General features: G+C 43.5%; 1 protein-coding gene across 3 annotated transcripts; it reads right to left on the bottom strand.

The window, feature by feature from the left end:
• Positions 1–1,247: 1,247 nt before the first annotated feature.
• Positions 1,248–17,951, bottom strand: LOC109896666 (phenylalanine-4-hydroxylase). 3 transcript variants are annotated; one of them, XM_020490963.2, is made up of 13 exons: positions 17,621–17,951; positions 16,115–16,231; positions 7,472–7,655; positions 6,147–6,235; positions 5,491–5,558; positions 4,867–5,063; positions 4,633–4,768; positions 4,287–4,356; positions 3,934–3,990; positions 3,729–3,824; positions 2,756–2,889; positions 2,494–2,609; positions 1,248–2,071 (listed from the first exon to the last, which is right to left on the bottom strand). In XM_020490963.2, exons 1-13 carry the CDS (start codon positions 17,678–17,680, stop codon positions 2,028–2,030), a joined length of 1,368 nt encoding a protein of 455 aa, XP_020346552.1. In that variant the 5' UTR covers positions 17,681–17,951; the 3' UTR covers positions 1,248–2,027. The 3 variants fall into 3 exon arrangements, with proteins under 3 accessions (XP_020346552.1, XP_031653416.1, XP_031653417.1); XM_031797556.1 differs by having other exon boundaries at positions 16,083–16,231; positions 17,621–17,915; XM_031797557.1 differs by lacking the exons at positions 16,115–16,231; positions 17,621–17,951 and adding an exon at positions 12,021–12,235.
• Between the last annotated feature and the right edge of the window lie 3,779 nt (positions 17,952–21,730).

The raw sequence follows: 21,730 nt of genomic DNA, 5'->3' as shown, positions 1-21,730 counted from the left end.
AGGAAAATATGTCAGAGCATAATTATTTCACACAATTTAAATGATTAGTTGTTATTTTATTCTAAACGATAATAAATCAAATTAAAATAAGAAAAACGTTACTATTATTAGAAACGTATGATTATTGTTTCATTCAAATGTTATTATAACCCTTTTCCTCTACGTCGTCGGCGACTCTCTTGAGTGAGTTGATGAAGATGTCTGTGTCCGAGATGTGCACTTCACACCTCATAAAGAACTCCAGATCATCACAGCCACTGTTTTTAGACTTCCTCCCTGGTCGTCTCTCAATATGCAGAAGCTTGGATTCAAACGTCTGAATCCATGGTAAAGACATACATATCATATTTAAGCAAACACATTTATATTTTATCAACTTGATTCGATGCGGTAGACCTGATTTATTGAAGCTCCATCTGCAACTCCTATCTAATGATGAACATGTTTTCCTTACCTCAAAGACTTTGCCAGTTTTAAAGAACCCTGCATTCTTCTCATAGATGAGTGCGAAAAGAATGTTCAGTGTCACGGTTCCTTCCTTTTCCTCAAACACAACGTTTTCACCGCCCCGCGATGGGTCAGGGGACGATGAACAGCTGGCGTGCTCTTTCCGGGCATCTTCGATCAGACTTCGCTCTCTGCCGACGAACGGAATGTTTTGCACCACACTCTCCGTCTTCGTTGAACTTCTGGCGATTTGTCGTAGACTGTCTTAAACATAATATTGCAGAGTTGCTATGATTTGTTTGATCGAATAGTCTATATAGGCCTATTCCCAGACTCGCCGAGGCACAGCGGTTTTTGAATCTGTGCCATCAGCAGAGAGACAGGTTTATATCCCAGTGCTCACATAATTCTTTATGGAAATGAGTTATGCAAATGCACACGTCTGAGATTTAGGTGTCATAACAGCCAATCACCTTTTAATGGAATAAAAAATAGCCGATGAAAGCACGTATAGGCCTAATATATTGAGAAATAAAACGTTTTGTAGCCTACAAAATAAGATTATGAATATTGAGTTTTACCTACATTTATCCTAGGCTATATATTTGTATTTCCATTGATTTGTAACAGATGCAACAGGTCATTGTGCAAAGCATTTATTTTCCCCTGACTTGGGATGCTCTCCAAGGTGCTGAAACGCACTTTGACAGACTAACACAAAATATGTTCTCACAACCAATTACAGCCTAATTATAATACAACATATATAATAATAACAATAATTATTTTGAGAATTGATCTGAAAGAAGATTTTTTAGCACACATTTATTTGGCAAGTTAATAATAACACATGTTCATGCATATTATACAAACAAATGTGACAGTAAAGAATGGAAAAACAGTCAATCATTTGGATTCATCAGAATTCAGGATATAATCAAACACATTCTCTAATAACATGCTGGACATACACATTGTATTTCGTTATTGTGTTATATAGGCCTAGCTATTTATAGCATAATGCAAAGATTTATGTTTGCCATTTGCCATTTAACCACTATAGATAGAATACTTAAATACGAATTAGATCATCGTCAAAGCCTGAGCTAATAGTCCTGGAACAGCACTACTCCAATGTAATCCGTCTCAGCTGGTTACAGAAAGTTACATCGGTTAACCTATCAACACAGTAATGGCGGTGTTGGAATTATAGAACATACTGAAAAATGTATGATAAAATAATACTTATTTTAAAGTTAATCATTGTTTTATGTAACTTCGTATTTTCAATGATTGACTAATTTTCCGATGTGCCATTTTCATTGGCTAGTAGTATGCCTCTCTGTGTGATTCATTGAGAGAGTGCTACTCTAATAATGACTACTACAATTAAAATGTTCTACTTAAAATGACTAGCGTCTGGGTTGCAGTAGGTATTTATGAATCATTAATTTAAAGACGAAGCAGAATGCAGTAGATGTTATAATGGACAGGCACACAGATTATAATGAAAATCTACCAGATGAATGAAATACATTGAGATTCTATCATTAATCACATCAGGATTGAAGTTGATCTCCTTACTCCATCTTCCGCAGGGCATTGCACAAGATCCCAATTTCCCCTAAAAACAAAAGCAACATGATCAAATTAGGTAGTTCATGTCTAGAAGATTAAGAAACATTCAATTCCAGTAGGAGTTGGACATCCATACAGATATTGTCTTTAATTCAATTAAATTTGTAAAAGGCAAGACAAAAATAAATCCTAGTGTGGTCTTCTGTAGCTCAGTTGGTAGAGCATGGTGCTTGCAATGCCAGAGTACTCGGTTTAATTCCCAGGACCACCCGTATGTAAAATGTATGACTGTAAGCCACTTTGGATAAAAGTCTATGCTAAATAGCATATATTACATACAGTATATATAAATTACAATTGGTAGAAAAGCTCATTTGAATCCATTTCTAATAGTACTTGATGTTTGTATTTGCATAAGGGGTTATTGAGAAGTTAGTTTTATGAGGACTCCATAGAAATGTCACACACCACTGATGTTGTCAGCCAGGTTTCTCAGCTGCTGGGTGTTATCCAAGACTTCAATGCTTTGGGTGTACGCATTGTAGCGCACTGAGAAAGGCCTGGGGATGGTGTCGGCAAATTTCCTGTATAAAGAGTCATAACATAGGACTTTCAATTGAAAATGTAAACGTATATATTACGATATAAAGATCCAGAGAGTTCCGAAGCAATTACAGTGAATGAATATGACATAATAAACGTTTAATATTGTACAGATGTTAAATATTACCTGACTCTCTCTTTAGCGTCGTCAAAGCTCTCTGCAACAAAGTAAATGGGCTGGAACTCAGTGATTGGGTACTTCTGGAGGCTGGTCTTTGCAGGGTCAAATGGTTGAATCTTGGGCTTGTCTGTCAAACAGTACTGTAAAACCAATTCAAAACAGTCAAATGTTATTCCAGAGTTTGACAATCCCCACTTATGGGAGATGTACCACTGTCATGAATCAATCTACAATGAGCAGAATCCAAGTCCTCTCTTGGTGTTTTGAGGTCACGGACCACAAGCAGTGTGCAATTTCTCAATGATATTCTGTGCCCCGTGAGCCTCGGTAGCAGTAAACAGGAAGTGCTGCTGTGATATGTCTCAGCTAACTGCTCATCCTCTGATGACAACGTCTGATGTAACTGGTGACTTAAGATATGAATTCTGTCTCTGCCCCCTACTTCTCCAGTGAACCACTAACCCACTCCTCACCAGTTTCCCCCAGTGACACATTTAGCCTGAGCCCTGGGTGGACCACTAACAAACTGATTGACAGCTGTGTCGCATTAGTGGAAACCAAGATTGGTATCAGGGCAGGTCTGACGGTTTTGACTAGCAGAAGTTACTTTTCGTAACAGGTTAGGAGAATTTACCTGTCAGGTTTGGAAAATTAGGTTAAGATTAGGGTTAGTTAAAATGCTAAAACTTTCCCCAACGTGACTCGAACATATCTAGATACAACCAGGTCTGCCCTGAGAACAGTCTTTGTTTCCACTAATGCGATGCTGCTCTCTGGCAGCCCACTGGGCTACAGCATATGGATATATCTATATTAGAACTGCAGGAAGGAGGCCTGCGCACGTGGGCATTAAACAGGTCATGAAAGACACCCTCGTAAAAATAGCCACATGGCTAAATGAATTGTTCCACTGTGGCTGCTTCTAGCATCCATTTATCATTGTAAGTTACTTTGGAAGCTGTAAATGTAATGTAAATACCTGCAGCTCTCCAAATGATGAGAGAAGCCCGGCTCCATAGGCCTTGATCTCAGAGCCCTGCTTGCAGAGGCCAAACTCCACTGTGAACCAATAGACCTGTGGACAGACACACACAAGGGCTCGTCACATATTCAAAATGGTTTTGTATTCCCCTGGTATCAGGAGTCGGCTGTAGTTGATGTTGTGAGACGTCTGACATACTTACAGTAGCAAGCCTCTCAATGTACTCGTCGGGGGCACCCAGGGAAGCCAGACCGATTTCCTGTTCAGAACAGCGTCAAATAAATCATGCTATTGTCTATATTTGCATCAGGGTATTGTGCTGTAACACAGATGAAAGCGTTCTACAGGAGCAAAACCAATATTAGAGAAAGACTGGCACATTCAGTACAGTTGCACAGCATTCTCCTCAATCCTCCTCAACATTAAGACTAGCATGACTGTGTTTGAAGCTGATCTTTAAAATGGTGCCCTTTTTCACGCCACCAATGGATAGTTCTCTTAAGTTATGATACCAGCAGTGGATAAAGAACGTTCATCTCCTCTTGTGTTCTTTACCTGTGAGAATTGGGCAAAGGTGGGGTCAGCAAACAGAGGAACATGGCCCAGGAGTTCATGGCAGATATCCCTGTGGAGAGATGTAAGTCAATGACTGTAGAACATATTCAGCTATGTACAACTGGTCCCAAGGTGGGATGTGACACATCTATAAAGGCATGGACACACCGGTGGCATTTGCTGGCCGAAAGTACTTAACAGGGTGGCGGCTGTAATTTGCAAACTGAGTACAAACCGATTCTACGTGTAGGAAATGACGGAAATCGGACGGTCCCTAAAACATACCATGGCGAATGAGCGAGTAATTTATGTTTTTTCTCCTTAAAATGATGAGGGTGACACTCACGGCTCAGGTGTGTACATGGGCTTGGATTGGTGACGAATGTACTGTGTAGAGTGGAAGACTCGGAAGGCCAGACCAGCCAGGAAATCCCGAGAGGAGAGCAGGCCAGCCACGGGGCGCAGCCGAAAACCTGTGCACGCTAAAACAGAGAGGAGGGGAGGGTACCATGTCAGTGCATGTGGGACGCTGATAGAAGCAGAGGAAGTGGGGCACTTAGGCAAGATCGGTTGTCTTTACACTGCAGGTAGCGTGAGATGTCCTCCAGCTGGGGGATGTTGTCCTGCCTGTAGCCGCAGTACTGCTCCAGCAGGGGGAACACACGGTTGTGCTCGCGGCAGGCGTGCGTGGGGTACAGAGTCTTCAGCTCATTGAACACTGTGCTCCATGTGGCCTTCTCCTCTGCTGTGTACTCCACCTTGGGAATGACCTGGCCACTGAAGCAGAGAGACACACGGTTGTTAACACACACCTGTGTACAATATGTTCTTATATACACAGACACACACAGTCCCTATTTATTGAGGGAGGACTAGGAGGATAGATGGGTGGGGGGGGGGGATCAGTTAGTGGATTCACTTCAATATTCTGCCAAGGTCCCACTGCCATGTAAATGTGAGCGTCCTGTGAGGGCGCAATTATGCGAACAAAGCTAGAGGCTTCAAATCCACCACTGTCCCCTCTGTAATTTGTCCCCTTTTGTTTGTGGCAATTTTCAGTAAAAGGCAAAGCGGGGAATGAAATGAGGCTGGAGGAGAGGGACATAGATCTCTTCTAGTAGGTTCTAGAAGCTCTCCACCTCTGCTGTTGTGTAAAAGAGAGGGACCCAAGAGAAAAATTGTTCTAGTCTGGATTGATAGTTACTGTCTGTAGTTGTAGGCAATGTCGGCAAACTCCTTCCTCCTGGTTCTGTACACTGGGTCTGTGAAGCCCTGGAGTGAAAGACCGAAGTAATCCATGTTAGATCTTATTTATGGTCACTGCCTGGCCCTGTATATAGTGTGTAAATCCTCAGCTAGGACTACTTGGACTCTTTGACAGCATCATACTCTCCCACTCTGCTGAGAGCCCTGGCTGGAAACACATATTCAAATGAGGCCTTTGTAGAATGTATGCTGCTCATGAGGAATACATTTCACTTTATAGGCGTTGGCAAAAGGGAGCAATTACCTATAATTATAGGGGCTCAATTAAAGCAATGACATCAATTTGGGGCCCTAGAGAGTTTCCATTAGAATAGATAACAGAGTGGGGACTGTCATTGCGATTTGAATCTTTCATAAAACACACGTGTGGGTGCACATGTATACACACACGTACCTACGCATATACACACACCCACATAAATCAAATTAAATTGTAATCGTCACATGCTTCGTATAACAACAGGTGTGGACTAACAGTGAAATGTTAACTTACGGGCCCTTCCCAACAATGCAGACACACATACAATACAAAGCAGACACCCAGTACACAGTGTGTAGGAAGTAAACAGAGAGTAATAAATGGTTGATCCTTACAGGGTGATCAGAATCCAGCTCAGATCCGTAGCTCAGAATCTGGTTGGCAAAGCGATCCAAGTCCTGGATGTCATTGGGGAACCATGGAACTGTGGGACGGGGGAATCTCCTCATTACCCAATTCGGGTGAATGTGACAAATAGATTTATACATGGCCAAAACAGACCAGAGTAAAACCAGTCAAAACAGTGGTGCATAACTTCTTGAGATGTAGAAAACTACAATTTAGTAATATTTACAATTGTCTGTAGTATATCTGCCTTGTGTTCAATGTCCAATTACAAAATGTAAATTGATTGAAACAAGTGAAGCCCAAATGATTATTGATGTGGATGGCTTTGTGGGGGTTTTGCCTGCAGGGTGCTTTGTATTGGGATAGAACACTATCCAGTAACCATGTTGACAGTGAACAGAGCACCAGAGGAGGTCACCCATTGGCTCATTTATGACAGTTAGAAGTACTGGACATCAACCATTAATCTAAATCGAGGCCGTGTGGTCCAGCCTGAGGCTAGGGGATCAATGGGACTCCACCAAACTCCTCTCAAAACAGCCTGTCTCCATCTCAGACCATAAATATCTCAAATATCCCCCAATGACACATTAACCTGTCGCCCTGTCCAGTAGACCATAGGGCTAGACAGAGGGGGCTGAGTACAAGGGCTGCTGGCTTGGTGGTGGCTATCTCCGCCTGTCTGTCTGTCCGGGATGAGCGATGGCCCTGTTAGGGTTTCCCTCCTCTGGGTCTGTGATAGAGGCAGTCTGTTCTGTGACAGTCGGTGACACTGGGCTCCTCTGTTTGCAGCCAGGCCAGTTGGTACCCAGTAACTAAACTAATGTCATTGTGGAAACAACTAATAAAGGAGGCTGGATGTGAGGGACAGGCCATCCGTCTCCGCGGCGACGCTCATGGCCTCATTAGACAGTCTGGCTGGTGGCCTGCTAGAGCGCCACCCAAAGTTCAGATCATATGACACACACACACAGGCTTTGTCTACTTCCCCCTTCTCCCACCTAGACACAAATATATCATCACATAATTATTGTTAAGTACACTTAAAATAATGATTTAATATTCATGATTTGAATCAGTCATGGTTTTTAATACTTTCAGTCATGGTTTGGAATATGTTATATGCATATCTAGATTGATTATTAATTGATAATATACTTATATTTACACACATTCATACACACCAGGATTAGGGTGAATTCCATTTCAACTCTAGTCAATTCAAAGAGTAATTCTGTATTCCAATTCCAAATTTTCCTAATTAAAACGTGTTGACGAGGATTGGAATTAACTCCAACGCTGATACACACACCTGTGTCCTTCTGTTTGTTGCGTGAGAGCTCGTGCACGTGGCCACTGATCTCGGTGCGCAGGCCATCGATGACCTCGTCCAGGGACTTGGAGTAGCTGGTGTCCACGCTGATGAAGAACTCAAACTCCTGGTTGTTCAGTCGTGACGGGCGAGACTCAATGTGCATCAGGTTGATGCCCTTCTCCTGTTGAGTCAGAGACAGAGGAGAAGCCATGTAGCTCTGTAAATCCTGTGTGACAGCTGGGTGGTTCAATCCTGCTATTAGTTGTAGTACATCACTTTATTTATTTTGTTTTTCTGTTTTTGTATCTTTAACCTTAAAAGCATTATTGGGTTACTGAAATATTATTGGCAATAAAAGTTAGGTTACATTTTTGAAAAACGACTTTATAAACCTGTGATTCAACTCATGACGATCCAGCACTGGAAATACTGTATGTGGACTTAGCATACCGCTAGAGGGCGCCAAGTGCACATCCAAACATTGGTCATTTGACAGGCTTTGTTGAGTCGACCATGCCCTTAGGACAGGACAGCACAGCACTAAACAATTATCCAGCTAATGCACTGTGGGCTGGATGTTATAGAACCGACTAGAGCCAGGACGTGGGCTGTGGTATCATTGAAAGGGCTTGCACAACAACATGCAGCATTTTTATCAATGCCCCCCCCCCCTCTCCATCTCCATCTGGATCCCATTCTCCAGACTTGGGCTCTATGGAAACCATATGGATCTGCTGTTGTTTCAACATACAACAGCACTTAGTTACATTACAACCCCCCCCTTCTGAACGGGGTCCCCCCCCCACAGTTTCCCAAGACCTGCCCCTCAACCATCCGAGGCCTCCCCCTCAAAATAGATAAATAAATAACGAAAATCCATTTCCCACCCCCAAGAACCCCCTAATATTAATCTTACAGGGAGCCTGACCAGGCTTATCTAGGGCAAAATATGCCCCCCCCCAGTTTATATGGACCCAGGGCCTATATGGGCCATTTGGATAGATTTGTGTACTCCCTAGGGATGTCCCTATGCTCCTGGTGACTTTTGAAGTGGAATGAATGTCTACCACAAGGCCTTGCGTGAGTGGCATTAACCCTACCCGTGCCCTGGCTGGGCTGAGGCCTTGGTCCGGTCATAACAAGCTCACTGATGCTAGGAATTGACTCCTGACATGACATCCAACCCACATCACATGGACTGGAGGGATAAACAGGGAGTTACTGTAGCTGGGGACTGGAACTGCAGAGGAGGACTTCTTGACTCCAAATGAACACTGTAAATGTACATGGGTATGAATGATGCTGGTTATGCAGCTGGTAATATGGATATATGGAGCCAATGTAAACGTTTCCTTTGTATTCGGTCCTTCCTACTTGAGCTGTCATTTTCAGGTTCTCACATTCAAATGATGATGGTTTCTACTTGGATGCCTTCGATGTTTCACTTCGCATACATGAATAAAGCCATGTCTTCCCACTGATGACTGAGAGCTGCGGGGGGGGGGGGCAACTGGTGCTGCTGAGTACAGTGGAGTCTGGTCAGTCCTGGGGAGAGGGAGGGCCGTGTTGATGGTTTTAAGGGTAACGTGGCCTGTTTTTATAGAAAAGGAGGGTGTGTATGCCTGGATGTGATTGGACTAAAACTGGGTCTGATGGTGGGGAGGTTTGGGGTTTTACAAGGAGATGGGGGTGGAGTAGGGGGTGGATCTGGGGAATGAGAGCTCATAGGTCCAGAGGAGCTTCTCATGTTTACAACTGCATTTGGAGTACACCATGTGGAAGATACTTATTGATCTCACCCATCTCCACAAACACGCAGTAAGAGTTTTTGTTTTACTTTGTGTTTTACTCCATTTAAATAAAACAAATCTGTAGTGGAGAGTTGAGCCATTATTTACATTCAGCATCACTACATCAAGGGAAATATAGTATTCTTTCTAACAAAGATATCTACATATTTCAGGATGGTGTGTATCCCTGGAAATAATCAGAATTCATAACAGTTTTGAAAACATAGCTTGCCCCCCATAAAAGCGGTCTCTTGGCACAACTTACCCTATGTAAATTGAGAATTGGGACAGGGTGAGTTGAGAATAGGGACAGGGTAGGTTGAGAATAGGGACAGGGTAGGTTGAGAATAGGGACAGGGTAATTTGAACATCTTGGCCATGTTCTGTTATAATCTCCACCCGGCACAGCCAGAAGAGGACTGGCCACCCCACATAGCCTGGTTCCTCTCTAGGTTTCTTCCTAGGTTTTGGCCTTTCTAGGGAGTTTTTCCTAGCCACCGTGCTTCTACACCTGCATTGCTTGCTGTTTGGGGTTTTAGGATGTGTTTCTGTACAGCACTTTGAGATATCAGCTGATGTACGAAGGGTCTATATAAATACATTTGATTTGATTTAATTTGAGAATAGGAACAGGGTAAGTTGAGTGACAGTGTCCTGTGACAGTGGGTGATGGGGATGGAAGGTCAATGTTGAATTCATGGAATGGGGATGTGGTATATTGTATATATAACTGTATGCCTACATTCAGATATAGATCTCTCTGTTCAATACCACTAACCCTTCCATTTCTTGACCAGTTGTCTGGGACAGAGATGTTGTTTCCATGTACCAATTCGTGGGCAAGTTCTTTTGAGGCTACTAAGCCCATGAAACTGGTCTCCAAGCTCAGCCTCCATGTCATCAGATAAGACCTCGTGTTTCTCTGCTACTCTGTCACAGCCTCTCTTTATACAGCTCAGCCTCCATGTCATCAGATAAGACCTCGTGTTCCTCTGCTACTCTGTCATAGCCTCTCTTTATACAGCTCAGCCTCCATGTCATCAGATAAGACCTTGTGTTCCTCTGCTACTCTGTCATAGCCTCTCTCTATACAGCTCAGCCTCCATGTCATCAGATAAGACCTCATGTTCCTCTGCTACTCTGTCATAGCCTCTCTTCATACAGCTCAGCCTCCATGTCATCAGATAAGACCTCGTGTTCCTCTGCTACTCTGTCATAGCCTCACTTTATACAGCTCAGCCTCCATGTCATCAGATAAGACCTCGTGTTCCTCTGCTACTCTGTCATAGCCTCTCTTCATACAGCTCAGCCTCCATGTCATCAGATAAGACCTCGTGTTCCTCTGCTACTCTGTCATAGCCTCTCTTTATACAACGCAGCCTCCATGTCATCAGATAAGACCTCGTGTTCCTCTGCTACTCTGTCATAGCCTCTCTTTATACAGATCAGCCTCCATGTCATCAGATAAGACCTCGTGTTCCTCTGCTGCTCTGTCATAGCCTCTCTTTATACAGCTCAGCCTCCATGTCATCAGATAAGACCTCGTGTTCCTCTGCTACTCTGTCATAGCCTCTCTTCATACAGCTCAGCCTCCATGTCATCAGATAAGACCTCGTGTTCCTCTGCTACTCTGTCATAGCCTCTCTTTATACAACGCAGACTCCATGTCATCAGATAAGACCTCGTGTTCCTCTGCTACTCTGTCATAGCCTCTCTTTATACAGATCAGCCTCCATGTCATCAGATAAGACCTCGTGTTCCTCTGCTGCTCTGTCATAGCCTCTCTTTATACAGCTCAGCCTCCATGTCATCAGATAAGACCTCGTGTTCCTCTGCTACTCTGTCATAGCCTCTCTTCATACAGCTCAGCCTCCATGTCATCAGATAAGACCTCGTGTTCCTCTGCTACTCTGTCATAGCCTCTCTTTATACAGCTCAGCCTCCATGTCATCAGATAAGACCTCGTGTTCCTCTGCTACTCTGTCATAGCCTCTCTTTATACAGCTCAGCCTCCATGTCATCAGATAAGACCTCGTGTTCCTCTGCTACTCTGTCATAGCCTCTCTTTATACAGCTCAGCCTCCATGTCATCAGATAAGACCTCGTGTTCCTCTGCTACTCTGTCATAGCCTCTCTTTATACAGCTCAGCCTCCATGTCATCAGATAAGACCTCGTGTTCCTCTGCTACTCTGTCATATCCTCTCTTTCACAAAGGAACATGTTAGTTTTCTTTTCTTGTCAATGTACCTCTTCAGTGGAATTCAGTCTATTTTCTTCATCCATTTCTGCTGATTAAATGGACTTCTTCCCCTCTCTCACTTCCTTGGCTGCTCTCTCAAGAACCTCAGGGGGGCTAGACCCCCTGATTGCTTTACATTTGTATACACGGGACATGATGATGTCTGCTCTGTAACAATACAAATGCTATATCTTGAGTTCATATGCATGACACATTGCAGGCATATTATGCATAAAACGGACCAAAATGAATCATTTGTATGGAGTATGGTAACCATTGGCTCTTCTTACCCCGTGTCCATTTTCTCAACTTACTCCAAGGCAAATATTTTGACTATATTAGCCAACATAGCTACAAGGATGAACTTTCATGCTAGGTTTAGGATGTCATTTTGAAGCTTATAGAGACCCCAACTGATGTATAAAACCATCTACTTTGGTTTAGATACAAGCATCATGAAACATAGTAACACATTAAATGAATGACTTTTGTTCTGTTTTTTTGGACCTAACTTACTTGTCACTTTTTCCATGTGGTTTGTTCCTTCAGAGACTCCATGAAATGATGACCTCTTCCTAAATATGTGGTCAGATTATTCATTTTGACTCAACGTACCCCGCTCTCCCCTACAAGTGAGGCACAAGACAATCCAATTCTGTTTCGACGACTAGGACATCAAACTTCGATAGCACTTCATCGTCGAAGGTTAAACAATGAATGTGCTGCCCAACAGTCCTGACTGCGTGCTACGAAGTACATAGTTACTTCAGTCAACACAACATTTTTTTTAAAGAATGTCCCTTGGTGCGGGGTCAACTGTTGCTGGTGGCAACAACACAACATGGTTAAATGAACACAGTAGCCATAACTGGTGACCATATTGGGGTCTGATGGGAGTCTTCCAGTCTGTTTGGCTATTTCAAAAACAGAAACCTCAGCCTGCATCGTGGATCAAAGAGCGGCCTGGAACGATTGTGTCCATAGCTGCTCCCATAGATATCTAAGATAAAGATGTCATCACACTAACAGTTACCATAGAGCCGTAAATCTACACTGTCAGGCTTACATCCCCTCAACTCTAAATTCAGTAACCTACATTAACAACGTTGGCTACTGATACATTGGGCAACCAACACATTGGACAAAGACGTCAGATCAACACCCACATTTGGGTTAATATTTGATTGAGTTGTCAACAAACTCAAACTATTTCAAATAAACCAAACCTTGAACTCTGGTTGAAAGGTCTTGGGTTAAAATGACGCAAAAATGTTCAACATGTACAGTGGGGCAAAAAAGTATTTAGTCAGCCACCAATTGTGCAAGTTCTCCCACTTAAAAAGATGAGAGGGGCCTGTAATTTTCATCATAGGTACACTTCAACTATGACAGACAAAATGAGAAATAAAATCCATAAAATCACATTGTAGGATTTTTAATGAATTTATTTGCAAATTATGGTGGAAAATAAGTATTTGGTCAATAACAAAAGTTTATCTCAATACTTTGTTATATACCCTTTGTTGGCAATGACAGAGTTCAAACGTTTTCTATAAGTCTTCACAAGGTTTTCACACACTGTTGCTGGTATTTTGGCCCATTCCTCCATGCCGATCTCCTCAAGAGCAGTGATGTTTTGGGGCTGTTGCTGGGCAACACAGACTTTCAACTCCCTCCAAAGATTTTCTATGGGGTTGAGATCTGGAGACTGGCTAGGCCACTCCAGGACCTTGAAATGCTTCTTACGAAGCCACTCCTTCGTTGCCCGGGCGGTGTGTTTGGGATCATTGTCATGCTGAAAGACCACGTTTCATCTTCAATGCCCTTGCGGATGGAAGGAGGTTTTCACTCAAAATCTCACGATACATGGCCCCATTCATTCTTTCCTTTACACGGATCAGTCGTCCTGGTCCCTTTGCAGAAAAACAGCCCCAAAGCAAGATGTTTCCACCCCCATGCTTCACAGTAGGTATGGTGTTCTTTGGATGCAACTCAGCATTCTTTGTCCTCCAAACACGACGAGTTGAGTTTTTACCAAAAAGTTATATTTTGGTTTCATCTGACCATATGACATTTTCCCAATCTTCTTCTGGATCATCCAAATGCTCTCTAGCAAACTTCAGACGGGCCTGGACATGTGCTGGCTTAAGCAGGGGGACATGTCTGGCACTGCAGGATTTGAGTCCCTGGCGGCGTAGTGTGTTACTGATGGTAGGCTTTGTTACTTTGGTCCCAGCTCTCTGCAGGTCATTCACTAGGTCCCCCCGTGTGGTTCTGGGATTTTTACTCACCGTTCTTTTGATCATTTAGACCCCACGGGGTGAGATCTTGCGTGGAGCCCCCAATCGAGGGAGATTATCAGTATGTCTTCATTTCCTAATAATTGCTCCCACAGTTGATTTCTTCAAACCAAGCTGCTTACCTATTGCAGATTCAGTCTTCCCAGCCTGGCGCAGGTCTACAATTTTGTTTCTGGGGTGCTTTGACAGCTCTTTGGTCTTGACCATAGTGGAGTTTGGAGTGTGACTGTTTGAGGTTGTGGATAGGTGTCTTTTATACTGATAACAAGTTCAAACAGGTGCCATTAATACAGGTAACAAGTGGAGGACAGGAGAGCCTCTTAAAGAAGGTCTGTGAGAGCCAGAAATCTTGCTTGTTTGTAGGTGACCAAATACTTATTTTCCACCATAATTTGCAAATAAATTCATTAAAAATCCTACAATGTGATTTTCTGGATTTCTTTTCTAATTTTGTCTGTCATAGTTGAAGTGTACCTATGATGAAAATTACAGGCCTCATCTTTTTAAGTGGGAGAACTTGCACAATTGGTGGCTGACTAAATACTGTTTTGCCCCACTGTACATGTTATGACAGCTATCCATAGTGATGCAATGGTATTATTTTGATTCTGAAATAACGTAGAAACAATGTTGAGTGACACTACTTTTTGCCCAGAGGTAGAGGGAACCTACTGCACCAACCTAAAGCCTGGGACTTGAATGATACATTATGTAAAAACCTTGGGGTAGTCCTCCAACTCCTTCACACCCTGCTGGAAACTCTCCACTAACATTTGGCTAGTTAAATGATCATGTCAATTCTGCCCCAGGGAAATGTCCAGTATTCATACTTCATGGGGGTGCAGTAGTTACCGTACAGTGCATTTACTGGTAGTATCCAATGGTGGAGCATTATTTTCCATTACCTTGGCCTCTGTTGCAGGAGCCTGCGTGGAGATTGAACAAGCTGGTCTATATGTATGAGAGAGCCTGTTTCAATTGGACACAGAGCTGTACACATTAAAATACAGCAGGCCCTAGGGTAGGATATACTCCTACTGGGGGGAACTACGTACTGTATTCAGCCAGACACGGGTCCTTCACAGTGGCAGGTACCCGGATGCAGGAGCATGGTCAGTAACCTCGAACATCTGGAGCTAATTGGAAACATGCTGTCTTATGAAGCGTGTTTGGTTTGGTTGCGTACCTTGTCAGTTCTTACATGGAGGGAGAGAAGGGAAGAGAGGGAAGGTCTGGCTAACTCAGTGTGAAGCCCTGGCCTACATGGAGGGAGAGAAGGGAAGAGAGGGAAGGTCTGGCTAACTCAGTGTGAAGCCCTGGCCATCTCTTTAAATTGCTCCCTCGGACTGACAAATGGCAGCTCGTAAACTTCTGTCTGATCTTCTAGAGTCACTCTACTTTTTATGGGCGTGATCGTTACCTCCCTAAGGTTGCTAGCAATAAATGTTCCCGTGTAGCTCATTGATAGAGATGATGCTTGCAATGTCAGGGTTGTGGGTTCAATTCCCACAGGGGACCAATATTTAAAAAAATGTATTCCCTCGCTACTGTAAGATGCTCTGGATAAGAGTGTCTGCTAAATGACTATAATGTACAAATAATTAGTCTTTTTCCATCTGTTTTATTCATATTTGGCACGCATGGTATGAAATGGATAAAAACACGTGATCGTTTACTTTGTTTGCTTATAGCCTGTTGTTGTGCTCATACTGTTCAATAGCCTCATACCCACCTCTCTCTTTCTCACCTACAGCTTTCACAGCTATTTCAGCTAATACTGCTTTCAGCTTTCACAGCTATTTCAGCTAATACTGCTTTCAGCTTTCACAGCTATTTCAGCTAATACTGCTTTCAGCTTTCACAGCTATTTCAGCTAATACTGCTTTCAGGTTTCACAGCTATTTCAGCTAATACTGCTTTCAGCTTTCACAGCTATTTCAGCTAATAATGCTTTCAGCTTTCACAGCTATTTCAGCTAATACTGCTTTCAGCTTTCACAGCTATTTCAGCTAATACCGCTTTCAGCTTTCACAGCTATTTCAGCTAATACTACTTTCAGCTTTCACAGCTATTTCAGCTAATACTGCTTTCACCTTCTACAACTTTTGCAGCTTTTCAGGTTTTTGGCACTCGTAACAGACTTTTTATTTGTCCTTGACCAGTGACTCATTGGACAAACACATCAGAGCATTTCAGAATAAAGATTGAACATTACTTTGCGTGTGTGTGACTACAGTACATTACTGCACATGTAAGATTGTTTGTTTGCACTGTGTACATTCATATTCACGGTTATGTTGAGTGGTTTACTTCAAACAGTCTGAGGGCTTTGGCCAGCGCCCCAACCTCCTCCTTCAGGGAGAAGAAGCAGGACAGCACCCCCGCCTTGGCGCTGGTCTCTTCCTCCAGGTACATGGAGCCTCTCCTCTGCAACAAGACAAGATTCACAGCAATTTGGCCTATGACCCCCAGGGCTGGACCTTACCACTGCACACATTCCAGGGGGCATTGAATGTGGTGGGCTCTGGATTACATTCTCATCTACATAGGTATGTACTGTGGATATATCACTGGCCTGGGGGGGAGTGGAGTGATTGACATGGCTATGCTCTCCAAAAGTGAACCTTCTGTAGCGTGGTGACCCTTGGCATTACCTAAACTACACAGCTATTTCTCTCTCTTTATGCCCTCTCACTCTTTCACTCTCTCTCTTTATGCCCTCTCACTCTCTCACTCTCTCTCTTTATGCCCTCTCACCAAACTGCAAACGCATGTCGCCCACTCCCTAATGACTGAGCCTCCACAATCTGACCCACAAACCTGATAGCAACCCAGGTAGATCAAACAGTTGGACAGATATGCATTATATCATTAGGATTGTGTTCATTTATTCCATTGCATTTACTCCAATGTATCACTCACAATGACAAATCATCTTTCGTGCATGTGTTTGTGTGTGGGCTGTGGTTATAGAACCCAGGTTATTTAGCATATTCTAAAGAACTTACCTCTTAAAAGCACAAAGCTTTCACACCTTTAACCTTTCCCCTCTGACCTTTTGTAGTAATGACCCCTGACACCGTCTCATCCAAATCGACTATTTATCTCTACTCAGCACAAATACCTCGACGTCCACAATTCCCCGAACTTCACTGTTTATTGGGATTCTATCCATTTAGAATCTCCACAGTCCGTTATTGTGATGAATTAACAAACACTAAACGTTTTATCATTACTTCTCAAGCAAAAGTCGGTGTTAAACTGTACACCCCTTTTCTAGATCAGATTTCAAAAGTAAAAAAAACAACATATTTATTACCCGCAACCTTCATGGATTCATAGTCACTGACCTTTAACATTATTCACAATTACTAGACAACAGTCTAGTCTGTGTTGCCATTCTGTGGACTAGAACATTCCAGCCACAGTGAACAACATACAGTAGCTGCACAATGAACAACGCTCTAATAGCCGTTTCACAAAATGACACTGTGATTTTTTTACAATAGCACGTTTTACAGGGGGTCTGTCTCATGCCAAGTATACCTGTTCCCTTCACTATCTCGTGACATGGACTTTAATGCACAATAATAATAATATGGCTATATTAAATAAATAGAATCATAAAACCATCAATTATCACCATCTAGTATTATAAGCCAAGGAGTTTATAAATGTATATTACTCATTCAACATTGTAACATAAATTGTCATCACCATTACATTATTAGTGAAAAACAACTTCATAAATGTATATTATTCATTAAACATTTAACATTATTGTTCACACTAGATTTGATGTTTAATATTGCTTACCTCTTTGCCATTGTCCGGTGTGGGATAGTCCCCGTTCATTTTTTTGTATGCCTTGTCCATCCTCCAGTCTTCTCTTTGCGCAGGTATGAAACTACCGATGCTGAATGTGTGTGCTTTAGTCGAATTTGTTTGAGCAACTCCAGTTGAACTTCAGCCGTTCATGTAGGCCCACGTGACACCACCCCCCGTTGTGGTTTGTATCCCTGTCACGCGAGGAACAGAGGCCTATGGAGCCATGAAGTGCCAATAAAGCAGTTTCATAACATCTGGTTCTTTTCTATATTGGCACATCTGGTTCTTATTGTCTAGCGCTGGGGTAGATGTGGCTGGGTAAATGTTCCGAATCAACGTTTCATAACCATCACTACCTGCCAAGCCTCCACCCACTCAGTAGGACTTCCCTGTGATGTAACAGATACATATGACTTAATTATAATGATGAAGAGGATGTTCAATGCACGCCTATACTGTGACGCATGCTCATGATGACCTATTAGACCACTCTAATGACCCGAAAATCAATAAAGTCGAATAGCTGCTACTCATATAAGGCTATGTTATGACAGTAAGCGACGCAACTTGTATCGATCAAAAGTTCATTGCATTTATTTTTTTGTATGTATCTTGTGTTATGAATGTTTCGGGGTCGGTTCTGCTTGCTTGGCCTCTCTTACCAGCATCCAGTGGTGTGATGGTGCTCCTAAATGTCACAAGGTGGCGCCGAACAACCGGTCAAAACAGGTTGGAGCTGATGTTCAATACAGCGCCACTTCAGCGGCCTGCCTACATGACGTCCCTCCATAAAAACATACGGAGTTGTAAATTACTTTTCAAAATAAAAACTGTTTGATCCTGAGTGTCTTATAGGACTAAGCCGTATAGGAATACTGCATTTTGTGTGTGTCGCATGCAACATACCTGTCAACTGGTGAATAAGCCGTAACTATTTTACATTTCACATGACTCTAATTTAAAACGTTAAGCAGCTCTTTAAATGAATTGTCATACAGCTCCATCCTTTCTGCTGTAAGGCAATAGGCAATAGGCCGAGACATGTAGGCCCATCAATAATATACCCAGAATTCTCTACAACAAAGGTAGGCCTATCTACCTCTCCTTGTTTAAATAGACCACAAACAAGCATTTAATAGCATAGGCCTACTCCGCACTATTCAACAATGTGGTATTAACAATGAGAACACACCCAACCCACTCATGGTCATTATGGATAGTGGCATGATGATAAATGTATGCAAGTTGAACTCTGTATAAGAGCATTCATTTCATGTCATCTCACTGTATATCAGTGACTACACACTTGTCTCGTTACATGCCAATGACTGGCTGTTGGATTCCATTGCATAGCTGCACAGATAGTCAATGCTGTAATAATGGTGTCATTAAACCTCATTAATGTGCCTGTCCACTTCCTCGATGTGTTCTTCGCACTGTACATCAGATCGGCGACTCACTGCATCATTAACGGTGATGGAGACAATTGCTCGTTCTTCATGTGAAGTGGCCGAGTGTGTGCGGACAACGGCCTGTTCCATAGAGCCTCAGTCCTCTTCTCTCTGTCTCACACAGAGCATCTGTTCTCACTAAGTACTCCTTGGGCCAAATGTGTTCTGGGACATTTTGTCAATTGAGTGCTTCATGTGAAAAATAGTGAGGAATGAACATTTAGCCTGTCTCAGGACCCATTCCCGGAATGTTTCCCACATGTATTCTAGCTGTTGTGAGTTTCTTAGATCTTTTGAGTCATTATTTGCCACAGTCCTAGGATTTAATGATGTTGTTGTGGTGTTTGTCTGAATAACTGCAGACTGCAGAGTCTGTGTGATTGTAGAGACTAGGAAGCTGGGTTGGGAGAAGACAGATGACAGGGGGGAATTATAGAGTTGTGAGGCTTAATTGTGTCTTCATGAGAGAATGAGAGTTGTTGATTTATGGCCTGATTGATGGCAGTCCTGTGAATCGGGTCCACATGTGCCCTGTCTCCCAGCCCCAGTCCAGTGTCCACAGGGGTGCTGAAGAATCTACTCTGGGTTTCCACTGTCATTGTGCAAAACTCTTCTTGAACTGAGAGAGAATTAAACTTTGAGGCTTTCAGCAGAGCTGTTGTAAAGAGAGTGAAAGGGGAATGGGGGCCGTGTGGCCAGCCACATGGGCTGTTCTCACTCAGATAATGGAGGTCTTTCTGTGGCACTTAACCCCCTCGCCGCATGCTGGGAACGGGCAGCCGTGCGCCCACCGCTTCTCAACAGACACGCTCAGACACACTCACCCGCTGCATGATTGAATTTTACACCCAGGAAAGTCACCTCCAGCCACCTCCCTGCTACACGTGGCCCTGGCAGCAACTCTCCCAGAATCACAGCACATCTCACCCAGGCCAGCACAGAGAGGACGCAGGCCCAATGTAGGTAGGCCCATTGGGAGAACGGTGGATAGAGAGTAATAACTACTCCATGTGATGGTAAACCGTGGTCTACTTTACTGTAGAATTTGGGTTGAAGTGTCTGGTGGACTTAAGCTGTTTTTTCTGGACACCATTCAGTTGTCTCTCTGACTTCATATAATATCTGATTCTGAAATGTCAGTTTAGGGGTAGTGCAGTGTTTGTATTAGGAAACTACCATGATACCATCGAAAGTTAGTAGGAAGAGAGGAAGAGAGGCAGATACAAATCTCAATAGTGTAGATTTTATTTAGACTGAAAGAGGAAGTCTGTCTGTCACCAGTCCAAGTAGAACTGACCTCAAATAGAACTGGCCTAACTGATGAGATTCGTTTTAGCCTTAGGGTCTGTTTCCACAACATAAAAGGGTACTGGGGGAGAGGAGTTTGGTTCTGCCTCTAACCTGGCAGTTGGTGACCCAAGGGTGTGTGTGCAGGTGGGTGTGTGTGTGTGTGTGTGTGTGTATGGGGGGGGTTAACGATGAGGTAAAGAGAGTATTGGGTCGATATAATTTAAAGGCCCCTGGGTGTGGAGGCTGGCTGACGACCTCGTCTTTAGGGGGGACGCGGGCGGCTGAGCAGGCCCTATCGCTCTGCTCCGGCTCTCTGCCCTCTTGACCAAACACAATAAGTGTTTCCTCCCCACGACTTGGTCACTTTCACCTGTCACTCAGACTTTCTCCTGTCCCCCAGGGCTGTGTTCCTCTCTCTCTCTGTGGGTCTGAGGAGAACGGCTCCAGGTGAGCGTCCATGTGTGGCAGGCTGCTCCTCCTCAGCAGTGAGTGTGTGCACTGTGAAGCCAGACCCCCCTCTCTCACTCCCCTCCCCCCAGCCATTCTGTTCTGTACCCCTCTCAGTATCACCACCCATCCAATCTCTGCCTTTTATATACATAGTATTATTCACAGAAATATCCCTGCAAACTGAGCTCCATGATATCACCAGAGACATGAAAGTATATAGGGCCAAGAGTTTTTCCTGACCACATGACCTGCCCAGGAAAACTTTTCGCCCTATATTCGACATTGTGATGCACTGACGTACAGTTTCCGCCACCAGAGGACGCCATTCTCTGAGTAACCCTTCCTCTGGTCTCCCCAGGCAACCTCCTCCTCTACGCCTGTCGCTGTGGCCCCTCCCTTCAAAGGCATAACCTCTCCTAATCCCCCTCCCCCGGTTTCCATGGAGACGGCTCAGACAAGCAGGTGACGCATTGACAGGGAGCAGATGGTTGCCCGTGGAGGTAAGCATGGCTGAACAATGCCCCCATATTCATCATACAGCCCCTCTCTCTCAACTTCACTCTCTGCATTCTCAACCACACACACACATACACACACATCAGCATAAACTCTGTGACTCCCCTCCTCTTGAAAAGCTGTTTTTTACACAGATGCATGTACACACAGGCACACAAACAGTAACAATTATTAAACCTTTCAAAGAATGTTGGTTTCTTGGCCCAGGGGACATTCTGATGGACTAGTCCTGGACTGTATTTTTAGAGGACTGAAGGGTGGATAGGGATTGTTATGTACAGTAGAATAATACAGTATTGTTGTTGGGGTGAGGGCTACAATACATTGAGGGATTGACATGAGGTTGGGATACACTGAGGTTTTGGAAGAGGGCCAGTAGCACAGTTAGATA

The sequence above is a fragment of the Oncorhynchus kisutch genome, linkage group LG19 (assembly GCF_002021735.2).
Source record: "Oncorhynchus kisutch isolate 150728-3 linkage group LG19, Okis_V2, whole genome shotgun sequence".
Classification (NCBI taxonomy): Eukaryota; Metazoa; Chordata; class Actinopteri; order Salmoniformes; family Salmonidae; genus Oncorhynchus; species Oncorhynchus kisutch.
The sequence above is the reverse complement of the archived record's forward strand: the minus strand, read 5'-3'. Positions and strand labels throughout refer to the sequence as shown.

What these genes read in the sequence shown, in the direction of transcription:
- LOC109896666 (XM_020490963.2), bottom strand. Translation starts at nt 17,680, where the DNA reads ATGGACAAGGCATACAAAAAAATGAACGGGGACTATCCCACACCGGAC. An exon ending in CCTTTGCCCAATTCTCACAG is followed by an intron (nt 3,991 to 4,286) that starts GTAAAGAACACA and finishes TGTTCTGAACAG; the next exon opens with GAAATCGGTCTGGCTTCCCT. An exon ending in GACGCTAAAGAGAGAGTCAG is followed by an intron (nt 2,610 to 2,755) that starts GTAATATTTAAC and finishes CTCTTTATACAG; the next exon opens with GAAATTTGCCGACACCATCC.